Below are 18,706 nucleotides of genomic sequence, written 5' to 3' on the forward strand. Positions count from 1 at the left end.
TGCCTATAAACTGAGTATCCTCCATCCAGTTGGGAACCATACACTGTAGACTGTCTGCGCTAAGAAGCCAGGTTAGTTTTTGTTTGTTTTTTATCATCGATGCTTCTCCCTGATGGCCTCCAGCACAAAACCATTTGGCAAGAGTGATGTCCACCTGAGTTCAATCAAGATCCATGTGACTTGGGTTATTATAGAAATATTCCCCACTCCAGGTCACTTCCAATCCCCACTGAGAAAAATATGGAAAATTAGAGGTACAAGAGAAAGTTTCCCTGATTGAACCTGCCCAATATCAGTGCCAAGAGGCAATGATAAAATGTCCCTTATAACAAAAGTCATAATCTTTTTAAGGAAGCAATCAATACTTAAACTATTGGTGCATTTACCAAGAAATTAGTAAAATGCAAGTTTTACCCATTGAGTATCATAACAATAATTCAATACAAAAGTTCAGTATAATTATCATGAAGTTTATTTAAATGATAATTGTGTCAAGTTCTATAGTTTCTTATTTCTTTGTGTCTTCAGTGAAAATGAACAAGTAAGTGAGATTCTAATGTTAGCTCTTTAGAGTAAGATGCATGTATCATCTGGTGAGTCATTCCTCAGAAGATTCTGGAGTTTGTCGTGAAGTTTTCTGTTCTCAGCTTGGATTATCTCCTTGAGCCTTTTAACCTCTTCCTAAAGAATGATACATAAAATGAAAGAGCTGAGCAAAAAGTGGTGTCCAGATCACTGTTTAGGAAAAGTCCCAGTCACTGACTTTCCCCTTACTTATTTTAAACAATCAGTAATAAAAGACAGTCCCTAATTCCTCCTTTCCATTCATATCTATTTTACCTCTTACTCTTGGTTTCCTACTTGTGTAATTCTTCTTCCCAGTCTGTTCCTATTGCTGCAGAAACATCATCTCTCAGTCCCTGAAATATTGGTATCCCAAGAATTATATCCTAAGGCCCCTTCTCCCTTTGTCCTTAAGCAATGTGAATCACATCTTGACTTCAGTTCTCATGTACACACAAAAAAACATCAGATCTAGTATTACAAGGAGAGGTTAAAATTAGTAAAATGCACATTTTATCCATTATGAATGTCATAACTTTAAAGCTCAATACAAAAGTTCAACTGGGTGGTCTAGGTGATATCCTAGTCTGAGCCTTCGATAAGGGAATTTGTTCCATGTCTCCACAGTCACAGGGTTAAAATAGAAGGAAAGAATGAGTTCAGAAACCCTAGATTGAAAATACTGCCCTTCAGTGCGGGTCTGTAATCTCAAAATTGTCTTGAAACAGTTCTTGGAAAACAAGAACCTACAGGTAGATCAGCCATGATAGGGAGGATGACCTTCGTCTCCTAAGGGTGCTCACAGAAGAATGTAAGGCTAGGTTTGTAGATATGAAAGCACTGCAGATCCCACTCACTGGGAAGGCTGTTTTGATAATTTGCTAGGCTGTGTGATAGTGGCATTAATTATCTCTTTGGAACTTAATTTTTCTAATCAGAAAGATGGGGGCATAATGGCCCTGATTCACTGAATAGACTAGGTTAAAGAATGTATCTATGGTGCTTTGTACAGTGCTTGGTAGCTAGGAACTACTGCCAACTGAGTGATAATAATAGCAGAGGACTGGATGAAACAAACTCTGCAAGTTAAAGGCCTTCAGAACCAGCAACAATTAAGGTAAAGACAGGGGCATGGACATAGTAATATGAGATTAATTTAACAAGGTAATCTATGACCAAAGGAAAAGACTAGCTAGAAAAATGAACAAAATAACAAGACTAATTACTGTGGGTTAGAAATGTCCTTGGATTTTGCTTAACAAATTATAGTGCTTATGCTGTGCCACGTACCATTCTAAACTCAAATATTGACTCATTTAAGCTTCAAAATAGCCATATAAAATAAGTAATATTAATATAAATATCTCCAAACAATAGATTTAGTAAGAGGTGGAGCTGGGTTTCTCACCCACACTATTTGATTCCAGAGTCTTTGCCCTAGGCCACATTCTTACGCTGCCTCTTCCACGTTGTTGGTGCTTCGTGTTCTCACTGATACAGAGAGGGGAGTGTGATTAAAATCCAGAGATGAAATAATTGATGAGTACCTGGAGCTGACCTTCCATGGCCCTCTGTTGCAGTGCCTGCTGGTATACTCTGTTTCTCTCCATTAGTCTCACTTGTTCCTGATGGAATATCTTCCTCTGCTCCATCATTTGCTGATGCTGAGTTAGACTTTCCATCAACCTTTGTGCTTCAGCCTTCATAAACTCTTCTGTTATACCTACCTCAGAGAGGAAGGAAATGACAAACCTCTCTAGGATTAAAGTACCCTGCCTTCTGCCCCCACTCCCTTATTTGTTATTGCCACTACTTCATAGATAAAATTTCCTTGGTCATTTTTCCTCCCTGCAAGTAATCATATGGTAGCTGAGGGTATATGCCCTATTCAGGTATAGACTGAGGAGCTAAGAATGGTACATGTTTGCCATTCTACCTCTAGTTTAATGATCCCAGGTTTAACCAGGTCAAATTAACATAAAATGTGTAGAATTTCTGTGTTGCATTTTTTCCCCCTTTTCTTTCTCACCTTCGATCTCCTTTTCCCTTGCTGTGAGAGCCAGGTCTATCTGAAAAATGGTAACACTCACAGACTTCTTGGACTCTAAATATTTCTGAAGAGCTTCCTCAGCCTAAGAACCCAAAAAAATATAATCAGAAGTAAAAAATGATTCAATTCACTTCAGTTGCTCAGTCATGTCCGACTCTTTGTGATCCCATGAATTGCAGCACGCCAGGCCTCCCTGTCCATCACCAACTCCCAGAGTTCACTCAAACTCACATCCATCGAGTCAGTGATGCCATCCAGCCATCTCATCCTCTGTCGTCCCCTTCTCCTCCTGCCCCCAATCCCTCCCAGCATCAGAGTCTTTTCCAATGAGTCAGCTCTTCGCATGAGGTGGCCAAAGTTTTGGAGTTTCAGCTTCAGCATCAGTCCTTCCAATGAATATTCAGGACTGATCTCCTTTAGGATAGACTGGTTGGATCTCCTTGCAGTCCAAGGGACTCTCAAGAGTCTTCTCCAACACAACAGTTCAAAAGCATCAATTCTTTGCCGCTCAGCTTTCTTCACACTCCAACTCTCACATCCATACATGACCACTGGAAAAACCATAGCCTTGACTAGACAGACCTTAGTTGGCAAAGTAATGTCTCTGCTTTTCAATATGCTATCTAGGTTGGTCATAAATTTCCTTCCAAGGAGTAAGCATCTTTTAATTTCATGGCTGCAATCACCATCTACAGTGATTTTGGAGACTCCAAAAATAAAGTCTGTTACTGTTTCCCCTGTTTCCCCATCTATTTCCCATGAAGTGATGGGACCAGATGCCATGATCTTAGTTTTCTGAATGTTGAGCTTTAAACCAACTTTTTCACTCTCCTCTTTCACTTTCATCACAAAAGTCTAGTTCAGTTCCACAACTATTATTCTTCCTGTCTGTCGTCATTGATTTTTCAAAGAAGACCCCCCCCACAAACCCCCCATAATTAATACATAAAGCCAAGGATACCTGTATTCCTTTCCTGGGCTCCTGATTGTACTTTGCAATCAGCTCGTCTCTCTGCTGAATGAAGAGACAATGGCCCCCGGGTTTTGAATAAACCCCTTGCTTCACATTTTCTTCTAGAGGATGAAAAATATCCTGAAGTAAAGCTGAGCAACGATTCTGTGATGCCTCCAAGTTGCGTTTATGAAAGTCATTCTGTTTGGCTGCTAGCTGCATCTTTAAGGGGACAAAGGCCCATAGAAAAGGTATTACCAACAATTCAGTGTTTTTAGAAATGATTCACAAAGAGAATCTCTGTATTTTTTTCTGGGAATTCAAAGACTACAAGCAATACTATATTCTTTCTACCAAACCTATTGTAAAAAAGTTCCATGGATAATACACTGTAGAAAAGTGACTTTACTTTTGTATCTGAAGTCTCTGGACACCCCTTTCTTTTGCCTCTTCTACTTTAGATAGAATCTTCAGACTACAGATCTCTATCCTCAAGCCCTAATTTTAAATGCAACCTACTGTGTTACTACTGTTTCAATATTATATCGGGTCTGGGATTTCCAGTGAGGAGGTAGAATGGATGATTGGCCTGAATAATGAGCATATGCTATTAAACATGAGGAGATAATCTTTTAGTAGAACCTTTGGCAATTCTGTATGCTTGATTAATAAAAAAAGGTAAGTTAATACTTTATGAATACAATTTTTTAAGGGATAAGATTGCTTTGAAAACACTAGTTCATGGGTGTAACATAATAAGATGAGTTATCTGTGTGTGAAACTTTTAGAATCTATAGGGTCTAGGGGTTTCCCTGGTGGCTCAGTAATAAACAATCTACCTGCAATGCAGGAGATGTGGGTTCAATCCCTATGTTGGGAAGAGATCCCCTGGAGAAGGAAATAGCAACCCACTCCAGTACTGTTGTCTGGGAAAACCAATGGACAGAGGAGCCAGGAGGGCTACAGTCCATGGGGCTGCAAAGAGTCGGACATGACTTAAGACTAAATAATGACAACAACAGTTGGGTCCAGGGTAGTTATATGCTTTTTGTTGTTACTTGTCTTCAGAATAATAGTGAAATCTTGGTCACATAAGTGATAGTCATTATCTCTCAGTCTAGTAAGAATTGTTTTAGTTAAGTCCACATTTTGTATTGCATAGCAACATTTTGCCTTTTATTGCCCCTAAGTCCCATCCACTATAGCAAAAAACTTAATTACCTCTAATTTTTTCTGGTACCCTTGGTCCTCATCCTTGAAAGAGTTCTTCATGAAGACTTCAATGGTCTCTTTCTCACTGGCCCTGTGCAGGTCCAGCAGTTCCTGAAGGGTTTCTGTGGGCAGCTGCAGCTTCTGGCCCATCTCCTGGTCATAACGGGCAATGGCCTTTTGCACCGCAACCGAGTTCTTAATCTGGGCCAAGGTCAGGACTTCACTTTCCATGCAGGGCAGATTCCCACTGTTGATGGCATTGACATAGGTCTGCACTAGGTTCTCTAGATCTTAACAGGGGGAAGAGATGCTTGAATTATTTGCAGAGAAAAAGGACATGCTCTGAACTAATTCTGAGAATGTTCATTTAGCATATTCAGCCTTCTGCACAGTGTTCAAATGGACCAAGTAAGTTCCTTTGGGAAATTATATGATCAAGAAGACAGATCTTTCATTCTCTGAGAAAAGAAAGTGTTCAAAGGAGAAAACTGAAGATTTGTGTGATGACCTACATTTCATGACTTTCTAATTGAGCAATGAGGAGATGGTTACACAAAGTTGTGTGTATTCATTTATTTAGAATACTACAGACCTTTTGCCTGTCTACTCTTCCCTTTCTTTCTCTCTTCCTCAGATGTCTATTCCCTTCCTTTTCTCATCCACTTGAACATGTAAAGCTGGTGTGAGTGTTACCCTCACCTGAAAAAGCACAAAGTAGGCAAATTGGATCAGGTCGCCTTACTCTTTGTTGGAACTTTCCTGTTTGTCCTCCTCATCCTGTGCCTACTTGTGTTTGCGCTCATCTTCCCTTTAGGTTGTAGCAATAATTTACAACACAGACTTCCCTAGCTCAAACTGCAAAGCGTCTGCCTACAGTGCAGGAGACCTGGGTTCAATCCCTGGGTTGGGAAGATGCTCTGGAGAAGGAAATGGCAACCCACTCCAGTATCCTTGCCTGGTAAATTCCATGGACAGGGGAGCCTGGTGGGCTATGGTCCTTGGGGTCGCAAAGAGTTGGACACGACTGAGTGACTAACACACAATAATTTACAAAGTTCCAAGACATAGAGTATTTAGGAACAATTGGATTGAGAAGTCTGCTTAGATTTCTTGAAGGGTTTTAGACAATCTGGGCATCTGTTTGTTTAATGTTTATGGTAAGTATGTTCCATTTCTACAATGTATGTCTTCCCATTTTCTGCCTATCTAAGGCTGTGGCACTTAACAAATACTCACTGTATTGGTGGAACAAGTGCTGCCAACCCATGCGGGTTAGTCTAGTTCAACAGTGGATCATTTATAGGCAGAACTTTTTTAACTTGACATTTTCTTCAGATTATTCTTCCTATTTTATCTTATTTTGCAAACATTACTAAAAACATTTAGCTATATTTTTGGAAATATTTAATAAATATGATACCTATGATTTTCTTGGTAGTATCTAACTATGCATTTTTAGCATTGACAGTGGAAGGAGAAATTACAATAGTGCTCTCATTCTCTATTTTGAATTGAAGGAAAACCTCTGAAAAGGTACTCACGAGAGCCACTGGCCTTGATGCCTCCTGACAGAGTTTTAGTCTTGGAATGGCTAAAGATGTAGGAACAGAATTCTGCCACTTGTTGTACAAACTTAAGATCCAGATCATCATTATGCAGTGTCTCAAGCTGGGCAAGCTTCTTCTGGTGAGTGGGCAAGTCAAAAATGAAGCATTTCTTTACTGGAAAGAATTTCTGTATACACAGACGGGGCAGATTAAAATTTTGAAGATGTTGGTTGGGGCCTGTGGAGCGAAAAATAAGATTTATTTAGTATCAAATTAACCTTCACTTTGATCTATTTCGCACAAATAAATATGGCCTCTGCCTGATGCTGCTGGGCTTCCCTTGTGGCTCAGCTGGTAAAGAATCTGCCTGCAATGTAGGATACCTGGGCTCAATCCCGGGTTACAAAGATCACCTGAAGAAGGGAAAGGCCACCCACTCCAGTATTCTGGCCTGGATAATCCCATTGACTGTACAGTCCAAGGGGTCACAAAGAGTCGAACACAACTGAACGACTTTCACTTAACCTCCCTGACGTTATTTACTTCACTACATTTTCACAAACCCAAAGCAAAAGCTCAAAAGGTGATCAACCAGGGAAAGGAAAATAGAAAAGTAACTTGCTCCAAGAACAGGGAATAATATAATTTAATATGGACTCAGTTCATTTAAATGAATAGTATTATTAATAATTAATACTATTAATAGTATTATTAATACCATGTATTGTTAATAGTATTATAAACTAACAAATATTATTGATTGATTTTAATTAGTTAATCAAAATAATTTAATTTAATTAATTAAAATAGTTAATTATTAATTAACAATTATTAATTATTAATACTATGTAGTCATTTAGTCGGCTGAGTAACTATAGGAAACTATAAGTTTAACCAGCGACACATAAGAGATAACTTCTTGTGCTATTTTTCTCCCTCTTTCCAAAATTGGAGTCCATTACCTTGCTTTGGCCTCAGTGAATTCTCCAGATATTCATCTGCTGTGATGAGTTGCCCATTTGCTTCCAGGTCAAGGTAGAAATCTCTCAGAGTCCACACTAAGTCTGGACAGATTCTCACAAAGTCAGCTGTGTCGTCTACCCTGTTAAGATTAGGTGAGGTATCTATTCCGAGCAGATGTGACAGTTCTGTCACATAGCTGAGATGCAATTAAGGAAAACTTTTGGAAATAGGACTGCATCTGGGCCATATTTAATTCCATGCCTTTATATGCTTTTATATTCTCTTTGGGTTGTAACCAAGTCCTCCTTTAATTCAGTAAACAAAGGACTTTGTCTTGTTCTTTTAATGTTTACAGTGTTTTCACCTTTGTATTTTATACACAAGGACTCATGAGCTGGTGAATGGTGGAATTCTTTCTGGCTTTGGTACCATCCTGGACCACAAAAGGATACTGCAAGAGGTCAATAGCTCCCTGGTCAATTTTGTTCATGGTGTTGTATACAAACGTACTACTCAATAATAGTGCCAGTACAGCTATATGGGTGTCATTAGTCTTGTCGCCTAGAAGTCAGAATAAATTTCAGTCATGTCTCATGGCACTCCCATATGAGCAGTTACTAAAACTAGACCCTTGATCTACAAATGTTAAACAGGAAAAACTAAAATGGTTGTGAGAAACATGGGAAATTTAGTTCTGCCATTAGCATTGATAATTTTATATAAAACCATATTTTATTAACTTATCAGTCCCTTTTATAACTGGCTAGGTATTTGCAAAATCGATAGTCAAAGTTACTGAAGGTAACCAGAATAGTTAAAATCAAGATTTTCAACTGTGTGAAACAGAGTAGGTCTGTAAGCATAATACATGCATCTATTTTATTGAGTAACTTATACACAGGGAAGTTCATATTACTGATCATATTTAATACTCAAAAACAATGCTGTGAGAATAAGGTTTTAACTACTGTCTCTATGTTACAGGTAAGTAAACTAAAGCAAAAATGGGTTGATCATTTTGAATTGTGGTAAATCAAAAGCAAAATGAAGACATGGAAAACAAGAAGTACAAGGGAAAGATCCCATTTTGTGCTCAAGCCAGCTCATACCAGCTTACAACAGCTGGTTGTGTACACCTTTTCTGAGCCTTGAGTTTAGTGACTTCACTTCGGTAGCTTGGAGGCAGCTATGATGGGAGCACTTAGAAAACTGGAAAGTGCTACAAACCAAGGCTTTTTTTTCTTGCCAGTAGAAGTGGAAAAATAACGTGCATCTCCTGTGCAAAGGATAAAATGGATGAGACCAAAGGGGAAATAGGAGATTTGAGGAGACTTATTCTTGTTTGTCAAAGTCTTAAGAGCTGCAAGTACTAGGATCCTGATTTGGACTCAAGCTCTGCTGCCCTGAAGCCCACTGCTAACCTCTGTCCTCTGCAGGGTCAGACTCATGACGGTGACTTTTTTTGCACCATCTCTCTCTTCAGTTCAGTTAGCTGCCCAGCTCCACATTATCACAGTCTCCCAATTGTGATTCTGGCTTTCACACCTATTTTTCTCACTTCAGTTTCTAAAATTTAACTATTAAAAACAGAAAGGGGAAAAAATATATACCCTGGTCAAGTAGAAGTAAAAAAAAAAAAAGTCTCCCCAGGTAAAGAGTGTTCAGGGATGAGGAGGTTGATTAAAAAGAAATTCTTTTTCCTTACCTTCTCTATGTCTCCAAGCCCCTCAGTGTCAAGAAGAACCAGGGTGTGGTTTGGTTTCTTGGGGTGAGGTACACACCACATCCAGATGCCCTTCGTGTGAGACTGCACTGTAGATCCAACTGAGAATCCTACAGCGGGAGTTGAGACGCTGTGATAGAGGAGTGGATCTGGAAACTGGAGACTGTCTTAATAAGTGAGCTACCATTTAAAGAAAGCAAGGCGAGGAAATGGCAGAAAATATAACTCTGTATTGATCTGAATTACAATAGAGGAATGCGATAATAAGAATGCCAAGGACCATAGGGCTGGAAATTTGACATTTCTTTTTTTGCAAGAATATTATATTATCAAAATTTAGTCACTTGTAAATACATATGTAAAAGTTATTTCATTGATGTCTTCTTATAATTGGAAAGTACTGTAATTTTTCTAAGTAGATACTGAGGAAAAAAATGAGGTGATATGTCAGAAGCAGAACTCTACCTTTCATCTCCCAGAAGAACATTAGCTAGATTTGAGCCAAGCATTAGCTTTCAATATTCCTTCCAGGTCTCTGACTTTCTCTCCTCACATCACTGTGCTGCATGTTGGGAGTGTGGGTAGACAGAAAGGACTTAGCTGGGCTCTGCTGGTGTCACTCACCCTTGTTCTTCCCAGCCAGCTTGTTTATCAGGTAGGATTTGCCTGTGCGGTTGAGGCCCATGATAGCCACCACCACAACAGGCTGCCTGATGGCAGACAGGATCTTCAGAGCTTCTGGATTAGCCAGCAGTTGCCCATTAGTGTTCTCAATGAGGCACAAGGGTTCTGGCATGTGAATCAATGGGGCCATGTCCATGGTGTCACCTGATGTTCAAGGAAAGACATGGGAAAGACTGAAGTTTCTATTCATAAAGCAGAAAAAAGTCATTTTACTTCCTCAACCTATAGACATACTTCTCCCCAGATGGTCTAAGTTTCTGAAGAAGTGAATCATAATAAATAAAAAGATAGTAAAAAGGGTCATAATAACACAAGTCCAAGCCCTTCAACACAAGAGAAGTCCTAGACCCAACAATACGAGAGAAGACTCTACACATGGACTTGACCAGATGGTCAATACCAAAATCAGATTCATTTTGTTCTTTGAAGCCAAAGATGGAGAAACTCTATACAGTCAGAAAAAAAAAAAAAAGAAAGAAAGAAAGAAAGAAAGAAAGAGAGTAGGAGCTGACTGTGGCTCAGATCATGAATTCCTTACTGCAAAATTCAGGCTTAAATTGAAGAAAGTAGGGAAACCACTAGACAATTCAGGTATGACCTAAATCAAATTCCTTACGATTATAAGGTGGAAGTGACAAATAGATTCAAAGCATTAGATCTGAGAGTGCTAGAAGAACTATGGATGGAGTTTCATGACATGGTACAGGAGGCAGTGATCAAGACAGTCCCCAGGAAAAAGAAATACAAAGAGGCAAAATGGTTGTCTGAGGAAGGCTTACAGATAGCTGAGAAAAGAAGAGAAGTGAAAGGTAAAGGCGAAAAGGAAAGATATACCCATTTGAATACAGAGTTCCAAAGAATAGCACACAGAGATGAGAAAGACTTCCTCAGTGATCAGTGCAAAGAAATAGAGGAAAACAATACAATGGGAAAGACTAGATATTTCTTCAAGAAAATTAGAGATACCAAGGGAATATTTCATGCAAAGATGGGCACAATAAAGGACTGAAATGGTATGGACCTAACAGAAGCAGAAGATATTAGGAAGAGATGGCAAGAATACACAGAAGAACAATACAAAAAAGATCTTCATGACCCAGATAATCACGATGGTGTGATCACTCACCTAGAGACAGACATCCTGGAATATGAAGTTAAGTGGGCCTCAGGAAGCATCAACATGAACAAAGCTAGTGGAGGTGATGGAATTCCAGCTGAGCTATTTCAAATCCTAAAAGATGATGCTGTTAAGATGCTGCACTCAACATGCCAGCAAATCTGGAAAACTCAACAGTGGCCACACAACTGGAAAAAGGCAGTTTTCATTCCAATCCCAAGAAAAGGCAATGCCAAAGTACATCAAACTACCACACATTTTCACTAATCTCACACGCTAGCAAAGTGATGCTTAAAATTCTCCAAGCCAGGCTTCAACAGTACGTGAACCATGAACTCCTAGATGTTCAAGCTTGTTTTAAAAAAGAAAGAGGAAACAACGATCAAATTGCCAACATCCTCTGGATCACTGAAAAAGACAGAGGTCCAGAAAAACATCTACTTCTGCTTTATTGACTATGCCAAATCCTTTGACTGCGTGGATCACAACAAACTGTGGAAAATTCTTAAAGAGATGGGAATATCAGACCACTTGACCTGCCTCCTGAGAAACCTGTATGCAGGTCAAGAAGCAGCAGTTAGAACTGGACATGGAATAAGAGACTAGTTCCAAATGGGGAAAGGAGTACGTCAAGGCTATACATTGTTACCCTGCTTATTTAACGTCTATGCAGAGTACATCATGTGAAATGCCTGTCTGGCTGAAGCACAAGCTGAAATCAAGATTGCTGGAGACGTATCAATAACCTCAGATATGCAGATGACACCAACCTTATGGCAGAAAACAAAGAACTAAAGAGCCTCTTGATGAAAGTGAAAGAGGACAGTGAAAAAGTTGGCTTAAAACTCAACATACAGAAAACTAAGATCATGGCATCCTGTCCCATCACTTTCTGGCAAATAGATGGGGAAATATTGAGAGACTTTATTTTTTGGGCTCCAAAATCACTGTAGATGATAACTGCAGCTATGAAATTAAAAGATGCTTGCTCCTGGAAGAAAGAAAAGCTATGACAAACCTAGACAGCATATTAAAAAGCAGAGACATTATTTTGCCGAAAAATATTTGTCTAGTCAAAACTATGGTTTTTCCAGTAGTCATGTATGGATGTAAGAGTTGGACTATAAAGAAAGCTGAGCACTGAAGAATTAATGTTTTTGAACTAGGGTGTTGGAGAAGACTCTTGAGAGTCCCTTGGACTGCAAGGAGATCAAACCAGTCAATGCTAAAGGAAATGAGTCCTGAATATTCACTGGAAGGACTGATGCTGAAGCTGTAACTCCAATACTTTGGACACCTGATGGGAAGACTGACTCACTGGAAAAGACCCTAATGCTGAGAAAGATTGAAGGCAGGAGGAGAAGGTGACGACAGAGGATGAGATGGTTGGACATCACCAACTCAATGGACGTGAGTTTGAGCAAGCTCCTGGAGTTGGTGATGGACAGGGAAGCCTGCCGTTTTGCAGTCCATGAGGTTGCAAAGAGTTGTATATGATTGAGCTACTGAAATGAAATGAGGCCCTTCAAAGTTCTACTAGAGGCTGCCCTACTGGTTCTTAAGTATGTGGTGAATGTATAGAAAAGCATTTTCTGAGTCTAAACTACTGCTAGTTTGAGTCTCGTTTTTTTTCCATCGGCTTTTGTCTTGCTTATGTTTCTTAGTTTGTATCTCCCTGAATCCCCAGTTTGAATCTTTATGACCACTATTTGTTCTATTACACTTTTTTCCTTTACCCAATATCAACCTGCTTTTCTCTAATTTAGGACTATGTCCAGCCAAAGTGCATTAAAGTAACACCTGCCAGGTCCTTAGGTACCATTTTCTCAGTTCAGTTCAGTCGCTCAGTCGTGTCTGACTCTTTGCGACCCCATGAATTGCAGCACGCCAGGCCTCCCTGTCCATCACCAGCTCCCGGAGTTCACTCAGACTCGCGTCCGTCGAGTCAGTGATGCCATCCAGCCATCTCATCCTCTGTCGTCCCATTCTCCTCCTGCTCCCAAACCCTCCCAGCATCAAAGTCTTTTCCAATGAGTCAACTCTTCGCATGAGGGGGCTAAAGTACTGGCTTCAGCTTTAGCATCATTCCTTCCAAAGAAATCCCAGGATTGATCTCCTTCAGAATGGACTGGTTGGATCTCCTTGCAGTCCAAGGGACTCTCAAGAGTCTTTTCCAACACCACAGTCCAAAAGCATCAATTCTTCAGTGCTCAGCCTTTTTCACAGTCCAACTATCACATCCATACATGACCACAGGAAAAACCATAGACTTGGCTAAACGGACCTTAGTCGGCAAAGTAATGTCTCTGCTTTTGAATATGCTATCTAAGTTGGTCATAACTTTTCTTCCAAGGATTAAGCGTCTTTTACTTTCATGGCTGCAGTCACCATTTGCAGTGATTTTGGAGCCCCAAAAAATAAAGTCTGAAACTGTTTCCACTGTTTCCCCAACTATTTCCCATGAAGTGATGGGACCGGATGCCATGATCTTCGTTTTCTGAATGTTGAGCTTTAAGCCAACTTTTTCACTCTCCTCTTTTACTTTCATTAAGAGGCTTTTTAGTTCCTCTTCACTTTCTGCCATAAGTGCTGTCATCTGCATATCTGAGGTGATTGATCCTGGCAATCTTGATTCCAGCTTGTGTTTCTTCCAGTCCAGCGTTTCTCATGATGTACTCTGCATAGAAGTTAAATAAGCAGGGTGATAATATACAGCCTTGACGGACTCCTTTTCCTATTTGGAACCAGTCTGTTGTTCCATGTCCAGTTCTAAATGTTGCTTCCTAACCTGCATACAGATTTCTAAAGAGGCAGGTCAGGTGGCCTGGTATTCCTATCTCTTTCAGAATCTTCCACAGTTTCTTGTGATCCACACAGGCAAAGGCTTTGGCATAGTCAATAAAGCAGAAATAGATGTTTTTCTGGAACTCTCTTGCTTTTTCCATAATCCAGCGGATGCTGGCAATTTGATCTCTGGTTCCTCTGCCTTTTCTAAAACGAGCTTGAACATCAGGAAGTTCACGGTTCACGGATTGCTGAAGCCTGGCTTGGAGAATTTTGAGCATTAATTTACTAGCATGTGAGATGAGTGCAATTGTGTGGTAGTTTGAGCATTCTTTGGCATTGCCTTTCCTTGAAATTGGAATGAAAACTGACCTTTTCCAGTCCTGTGGCCACTGCTGAGTTTTCCAAATTTGCTGGCATATTGAGTGCAGCACTTTCACAGCATCATCTTTCTGGATTTTAAACAGCTCAACAGGAATTCCATCACCTCCACTAGCTTTGTTCGTAGTGATGTTTTCTAAGGCCTGCTTGACTTCACATTCCAGGATGTCTGGCTCTAGATTAGTGATCACACCATTGTTTACTTCTTAAAGCTTTACTTTTAAAGAATTTTTATGTAACTATTAATATGTGTTATTCAATCAAAACTTCAATGAGTGATCATTTTATGAATGAGATAGTGAGTAAAAATATTTTAACACTTAACCATTATAAGATCCAGATTATGGAATAAAATGTATAAAAACCTAAATATGTGTGAGATTCCTTTAATTCTATTATTGATAATTTTGATCTTGGTTGCTAAAATAAAGCCTTTTTTTCCTATTCACTAAGGGTACTTTTTATAATTTGAAAAGGTATATTTGAATATATATATATATATATGTTTGATTCCATTTTAGCAGTTAAGAACTCTTGTAGCAGTGTTTTCTTTTGTTTTGTATGTCTGGACTTAATAGCTCTTCAGAATGGTCCATTGAAAATCATCAATTGGTATCCCTGACACCTCAACTGGTTCCCCAAACTGCATTCACTGTAACAGCTATTTTCTAGTTTCTTAATGTTAATTCTTGTAACCTAAAGAATCCCTGATAAAATAGATTTAAAGCTATCTGAAATGTAAACAAATGCTTGCTTTTCTGCCTTGCCATATTATAAAGAATGATTATCTTCCATTTTAGAAGCAATTATTTACAAAAGAAGCTAAAATCTCACCATCTGCTTGCCTTTTTTTAAAGGGATATCCTACAATAAAAAGGTCTGGATTCCCTTGTTAGCTAATGTAAAAATTCCTTTTTTAAAAGTGTGAGGACCCATTTCCCCCTTTCCTTAATTGCCAAAACCCCAGAGATTATCCAGGTGACAGATAAATAGAAACTGCTTGGGAGCAGATAAGAGATCCATTGCAAATGACATAGCCCCAGGACATGGGAGCCAGAAATGCCCAGTCCAAGCCAGATCCAAAAAGAGAGGATACCACATAATTTTACATTCCCAAACGCCAAATCTCTTTTTACTTTAACCCATTTCCAAAGCAGTATTGGCATCTTATGTTTGTTGAGTCCTATTGTCTGATTTGTTTATGGCAGGAACCACAATCATTTTTAGATTAGAAAGATATGGAGACCTGACTCACAACGATTAGCTAGAAAAACAGAAGATAAACAATCAAAATTTATTTGTAGATTTTGAGAGCTTACCAGATCTCTTGCTATGGGATGATGTCACTAGTGAGAAAGGAAATGAATTTGTCTGAATTTTCAGGCCACTTAATAAACAACATCAGGGCCATGTATTTATACCAGCGGAAGTATTTTATATATTGTCACCAGATGTTATCTGGGTAGCATCTTTCATGTTAATTGAATAACCCAGCCTCCAAAACATCTTTGCAGGTTCATTGTGTTTGAGCCTCATGCATAACTGTCGCTCTGCTATCATATCTCAGTTTATGATGTGTGCTTTTGTTATTGTTGTTTGCCTTCACTTTGCTTTGTGTAGTTTTTGGTTTGAATTTGTAGAGGAAAAGCTCTTACAAAGGAGAAAAATGGAAATCAAACAAGAAGGAGATGTGCAAAATATGTGCCATGATAATGAAGGAGGAAACAGACAGAACAGGCTCTATCTTGAAAGCAAGACTCCATCTTGGGCTGGACTGTGGACTTTGAGCTATATAGACTAGGAATAAAATGTATAGCCAATTTTGTGAAGCCTTGCTTCATTGTACATTCTGGGATTCAACTTTTTTCCTTTTTTCTCTTTTGTTCTTAATGGAAGCAAGCCATTTACATTACATCTCATTCAATGTTGTTTCTCATGAAAATAACTATAATAAAAATAAGAAATATACATAGTTCTTGAAAACTTCAGGCTGCAATTTGAAGGATGTTAATCAGATTTTATCAAAGACAAAGATAATTTAAGTGGCAGTTACAATTCCCATGGGTCATAAGGTGGCAAAGAAAGAAAAACGGGGTGAAGACATTTCACACCCTCTGTCCCCGCACGTGCTCCTGTCTAATTCAACCATAAACAAAAGGAACTGACAGTGAATTCTACTGCCTGGCTGACATCACCACAATTTACCTTTAACAGGGCTCTGACAGTCTACATCGAGCTCAGCTGCATCACACCATGAACAAACTATTTTTAAATGGAGGAAGATTGCTTTACAATGTTGTGTTGGTTTCTGTTATACAATAATGCTAATCAGTCATAATTTTATATATATTTATATATAGCCCCTTCCAGTGGAGCCTCCCTCCCCTCCCCTCATCCCACTCCTCTAGGTTGTCACAGAGAGCCAGGCTGGGCTCCTTGTGTTATACAGCAATTTCCCACTAGCTATCTATTTTACACACGATATTATATATATGTCATGCTACTTTCTCAATTCGTCCCACCCTCTCTTTCTCCTACTGTTCCGCAAATCCATGAATGGCTTTTTAAAAACATCCTGACACTTGCAAACATCTTCCCACCCTTCGCCCGGTATTACCTTAACTGTAAATTCAGTAGCAGAAATCTTCTGGAGCTGTTAAGAAAGCTGCTTCATTGAAAACTTGAGTTCTTGCTCCTTCTCTTAGTTTATTTGTGTTGGTTTCTGATATCTTTTTTCCTTACCAATCCTAGGGATTTCTTTTCTCTTCACCCCATGCTGCCAGAGGACAAGGGATTAGAATATGAAACGGAAACTCATAGTGAAAGGGGTTTTTGAAATGTCACTGAAGGAAACTGAAACCAAAAGCCGAACTCAGAGACTAAATGATTCCAGGCGGAGTTTCTTGGTTTGAATATATTTGGACTGACTTCCCAGAAACTGCATATTGTCCATGGAAGAGAACTTTGAAATCATTTGCATTTTTTCCTACTCCAAACTGTCTTCAAGGCTGTAAGAAACCACAGTAAGTCTACAATAACAGTGATTATAACCCCAAAATAAGGAAGAAGCCATCCTATACAATTCAGGTCCTCTCTTGCTAAATATTTAGGAATTTTGATAGAATTTTTTTCTGAGAAAACCTAAGTTTGACACACAGAATAAACTGCTATATAATTTCAGTGAAAAAAAAAATCTTCCTAAATAGATAAACCTTGCTAAACAGTTTTAAAGAATTTTTAAAATAATCTGTCATTAAATGGTCAACAAATGAATTTTTGCAACTGCGTCTTTCATCAGTCAGACAAATATTCAAAGCAAACAGTTTGCTTCATGAACTTAAATGTCAAGTTCCTTCCTCAGGCTTAAGAAGTTCTCAGCTATCATTTCTTTTTTTTTTTTTTTTTTTTAGCTTTATTTATTTATTTATTTATTTTTTTAATTTTTTTTATTTATTTATTTATTTTTAAATCTTTAAATAAATTGCTCCCTTCTTCTGCTCTTTTCCTTCTGGGAAACCCATTACCCTAATACCTTTCCTAAAGGAGTCAGATACTTCTTACAGAATTTCCTCACTTTTAATTCTTTTTCCTCTTTTGCCTCTATTATTTCTAGATTTCTATCTTCAGACTGACTAATTCTCTCTGACATGTGGTCTGCTCTATTTCTAATAATTTCTAATGCACTCTTTATTCTGTTTATTGAGTCCTTCAGCGGCAGAATTTCTATTTGACTCTTTTTTAGTGTTTCAGTCTCTTTGGCAAAGTATTCCTTTTGTTCATTTATTTCATTCCTGAGTTCATTGAACTGCCTTACTGAATTCCTGGAGCACTGTCATTTTCTTTGTGTGATACAGCATTACTGTTCTTCATGTAGTGAAGAGTCATTGGTTCTGTGCTGATGCATTTGAAGCGGTGAACATCTTTCTTCTGTGTTTAAAGCTCGTGTGTGTGTCTCTGGTTCCACGTCTGTTTTTTTCTTTTTTTAAAGAAAACTATTTATTTTCACAGATATTCATGCTTCTTCAGATTCTTTTCCCATATAGGTTGCTACAGAATACTGAGTAGAATTCCCTGTGCTATATATCCTTGTTTAGCAGTGCATATATGTTAATTGCAAACTCCTAATTTATCCGCCCTACTTGTCCCCTTTGGTAACTATAAATTTGTTTTTGAAGTTTGTGTGTCTGTTTTTGTCCTGTAAATAAGTTTGTTTGTATCCTTTTTTTCAAATTCTACGTATGCCATAATATTTTTATCTGTGGGACTTACTTCACGTAGTGTGATAATCTCTAGGTTCATCCATGTTGCTACAAATGGCATTATTTCATTCTTTCCTATGGCTGAGTAACATTCCATTTTATTTATGTACCACATCTCCTTTACCAGTTCCTCTGTTAGTGGACATTCAGATTCTTTAGAAATAGGAGCCCATCTTTTGTTTCCCCATAGGTGGCACTATGGAAAACAGCACTAGCTAAAGTTTTTTATTTATCTGAGCTGCCTCTGGTTATACTTGAGGGTTAGCACTTTCCACCTTCCACTGCCTCTGGCAGAGTTGCCGCTTGGTGTCTACATGTCCAGACTTGTGCCTCTGGGGTTGCTGGGGCCTTGCTGCTGGCTGGTATACCTGATATCACCATCTGGGGCACCAAAGTGGCAGATCCTTCTCTAGAGACCCTAACATACATCGCTTAAAGGGAAAATCAACTAAGAATGACTCTATTTTATT

The 18,706-nt window shown here is 38.7% G+C and overlaps 1 protein-coding gene across 3 annotated transcripts; it reads right to left on the bottom strand.

Moving 5' to 3' along the window:
* LOC102174264 (guanylate-binding protein 5) lies at positions 450-16,823 on the bottom strand. Of its 3 annotated transcripts, none has more exons than XM_018045712.1 (11): positions 16,595-16,822; positions 9,636-9,839; positions 8,994-9,121; positions 7,741-7,850; positions 7,288-7,484; positions 6,320-6,562; positions 4,788-5,068; positions 3,576-3,788; positions 2,594-2,696; positions 2,112-2,278; positions 450-681 (listed from the first exon to the last, which is right to left on the bottom strand). In XM_018045712.1, exons 2-11 carry the CDS (start codon positions 9,829-9,831, stop codon positions 568-570), a joined length of 1,752 nt encoding a protein of 583 aa, XP_017901201.1. In that variant the 5' UTR covers positions 9,832-9,839; positions 16,595-16,822; the 3' UTR covers positions 450-567. The 3 variants fall into 3 exon arrangements, with proteins under 3 accessions (XP_017901201.1, XP_017901199.1, XP_017901202.1); XM_018045710.1 differs by having other exon boundaries at positions 2,112-2,287; positions 16,595-16,821; XM_018045713.1 differs by lacking the exon at positions 2,112-2,278 and having other exon boundaries at positions 16,595-16,823.

This window comes from Capra hircus, chromosome 3 (assembly GCF_001704415.2).
Source record: "Capra hircus breed San Clemente chromosome 3, ASM170441v1, whole genome shotgun sequence".
In the NCBI taxonomy this organism is placed as follows: Eukaryota; Metazoa; Chordata; class Mammalia; order Artiodactyla; family Bovidae; genus Capra; species Capra hircus.

What these genes read in the sequence shown, in the direction of transcription:
- LOC102174264 (XM_018045710.1), bottom strand. Translation starts at nt 9,831, where the DNA reads ATGGACATGGCCCCATTGATTCACATGCCAGAACCCTTGTGCCTCATT. An exon ending in GCTGGCTGGGAAGAACAAGG is followed by an intron (nt 9,122 to 9,635) that starts GTGAGTGACACC and finishes CTCCCGCTGTAG; the next exon opens with GATTCTCAGTTGGATCTACA. An exon ending in AGCCCAGGAAAGGAATACAG is followed by an intron (nt 2,697 to 3,575) that starts GTATCCTTGGCT and finishes TTGGGTTCTTAG; the next exon opens with GCTGAGGAAGCTCTTCAGAA.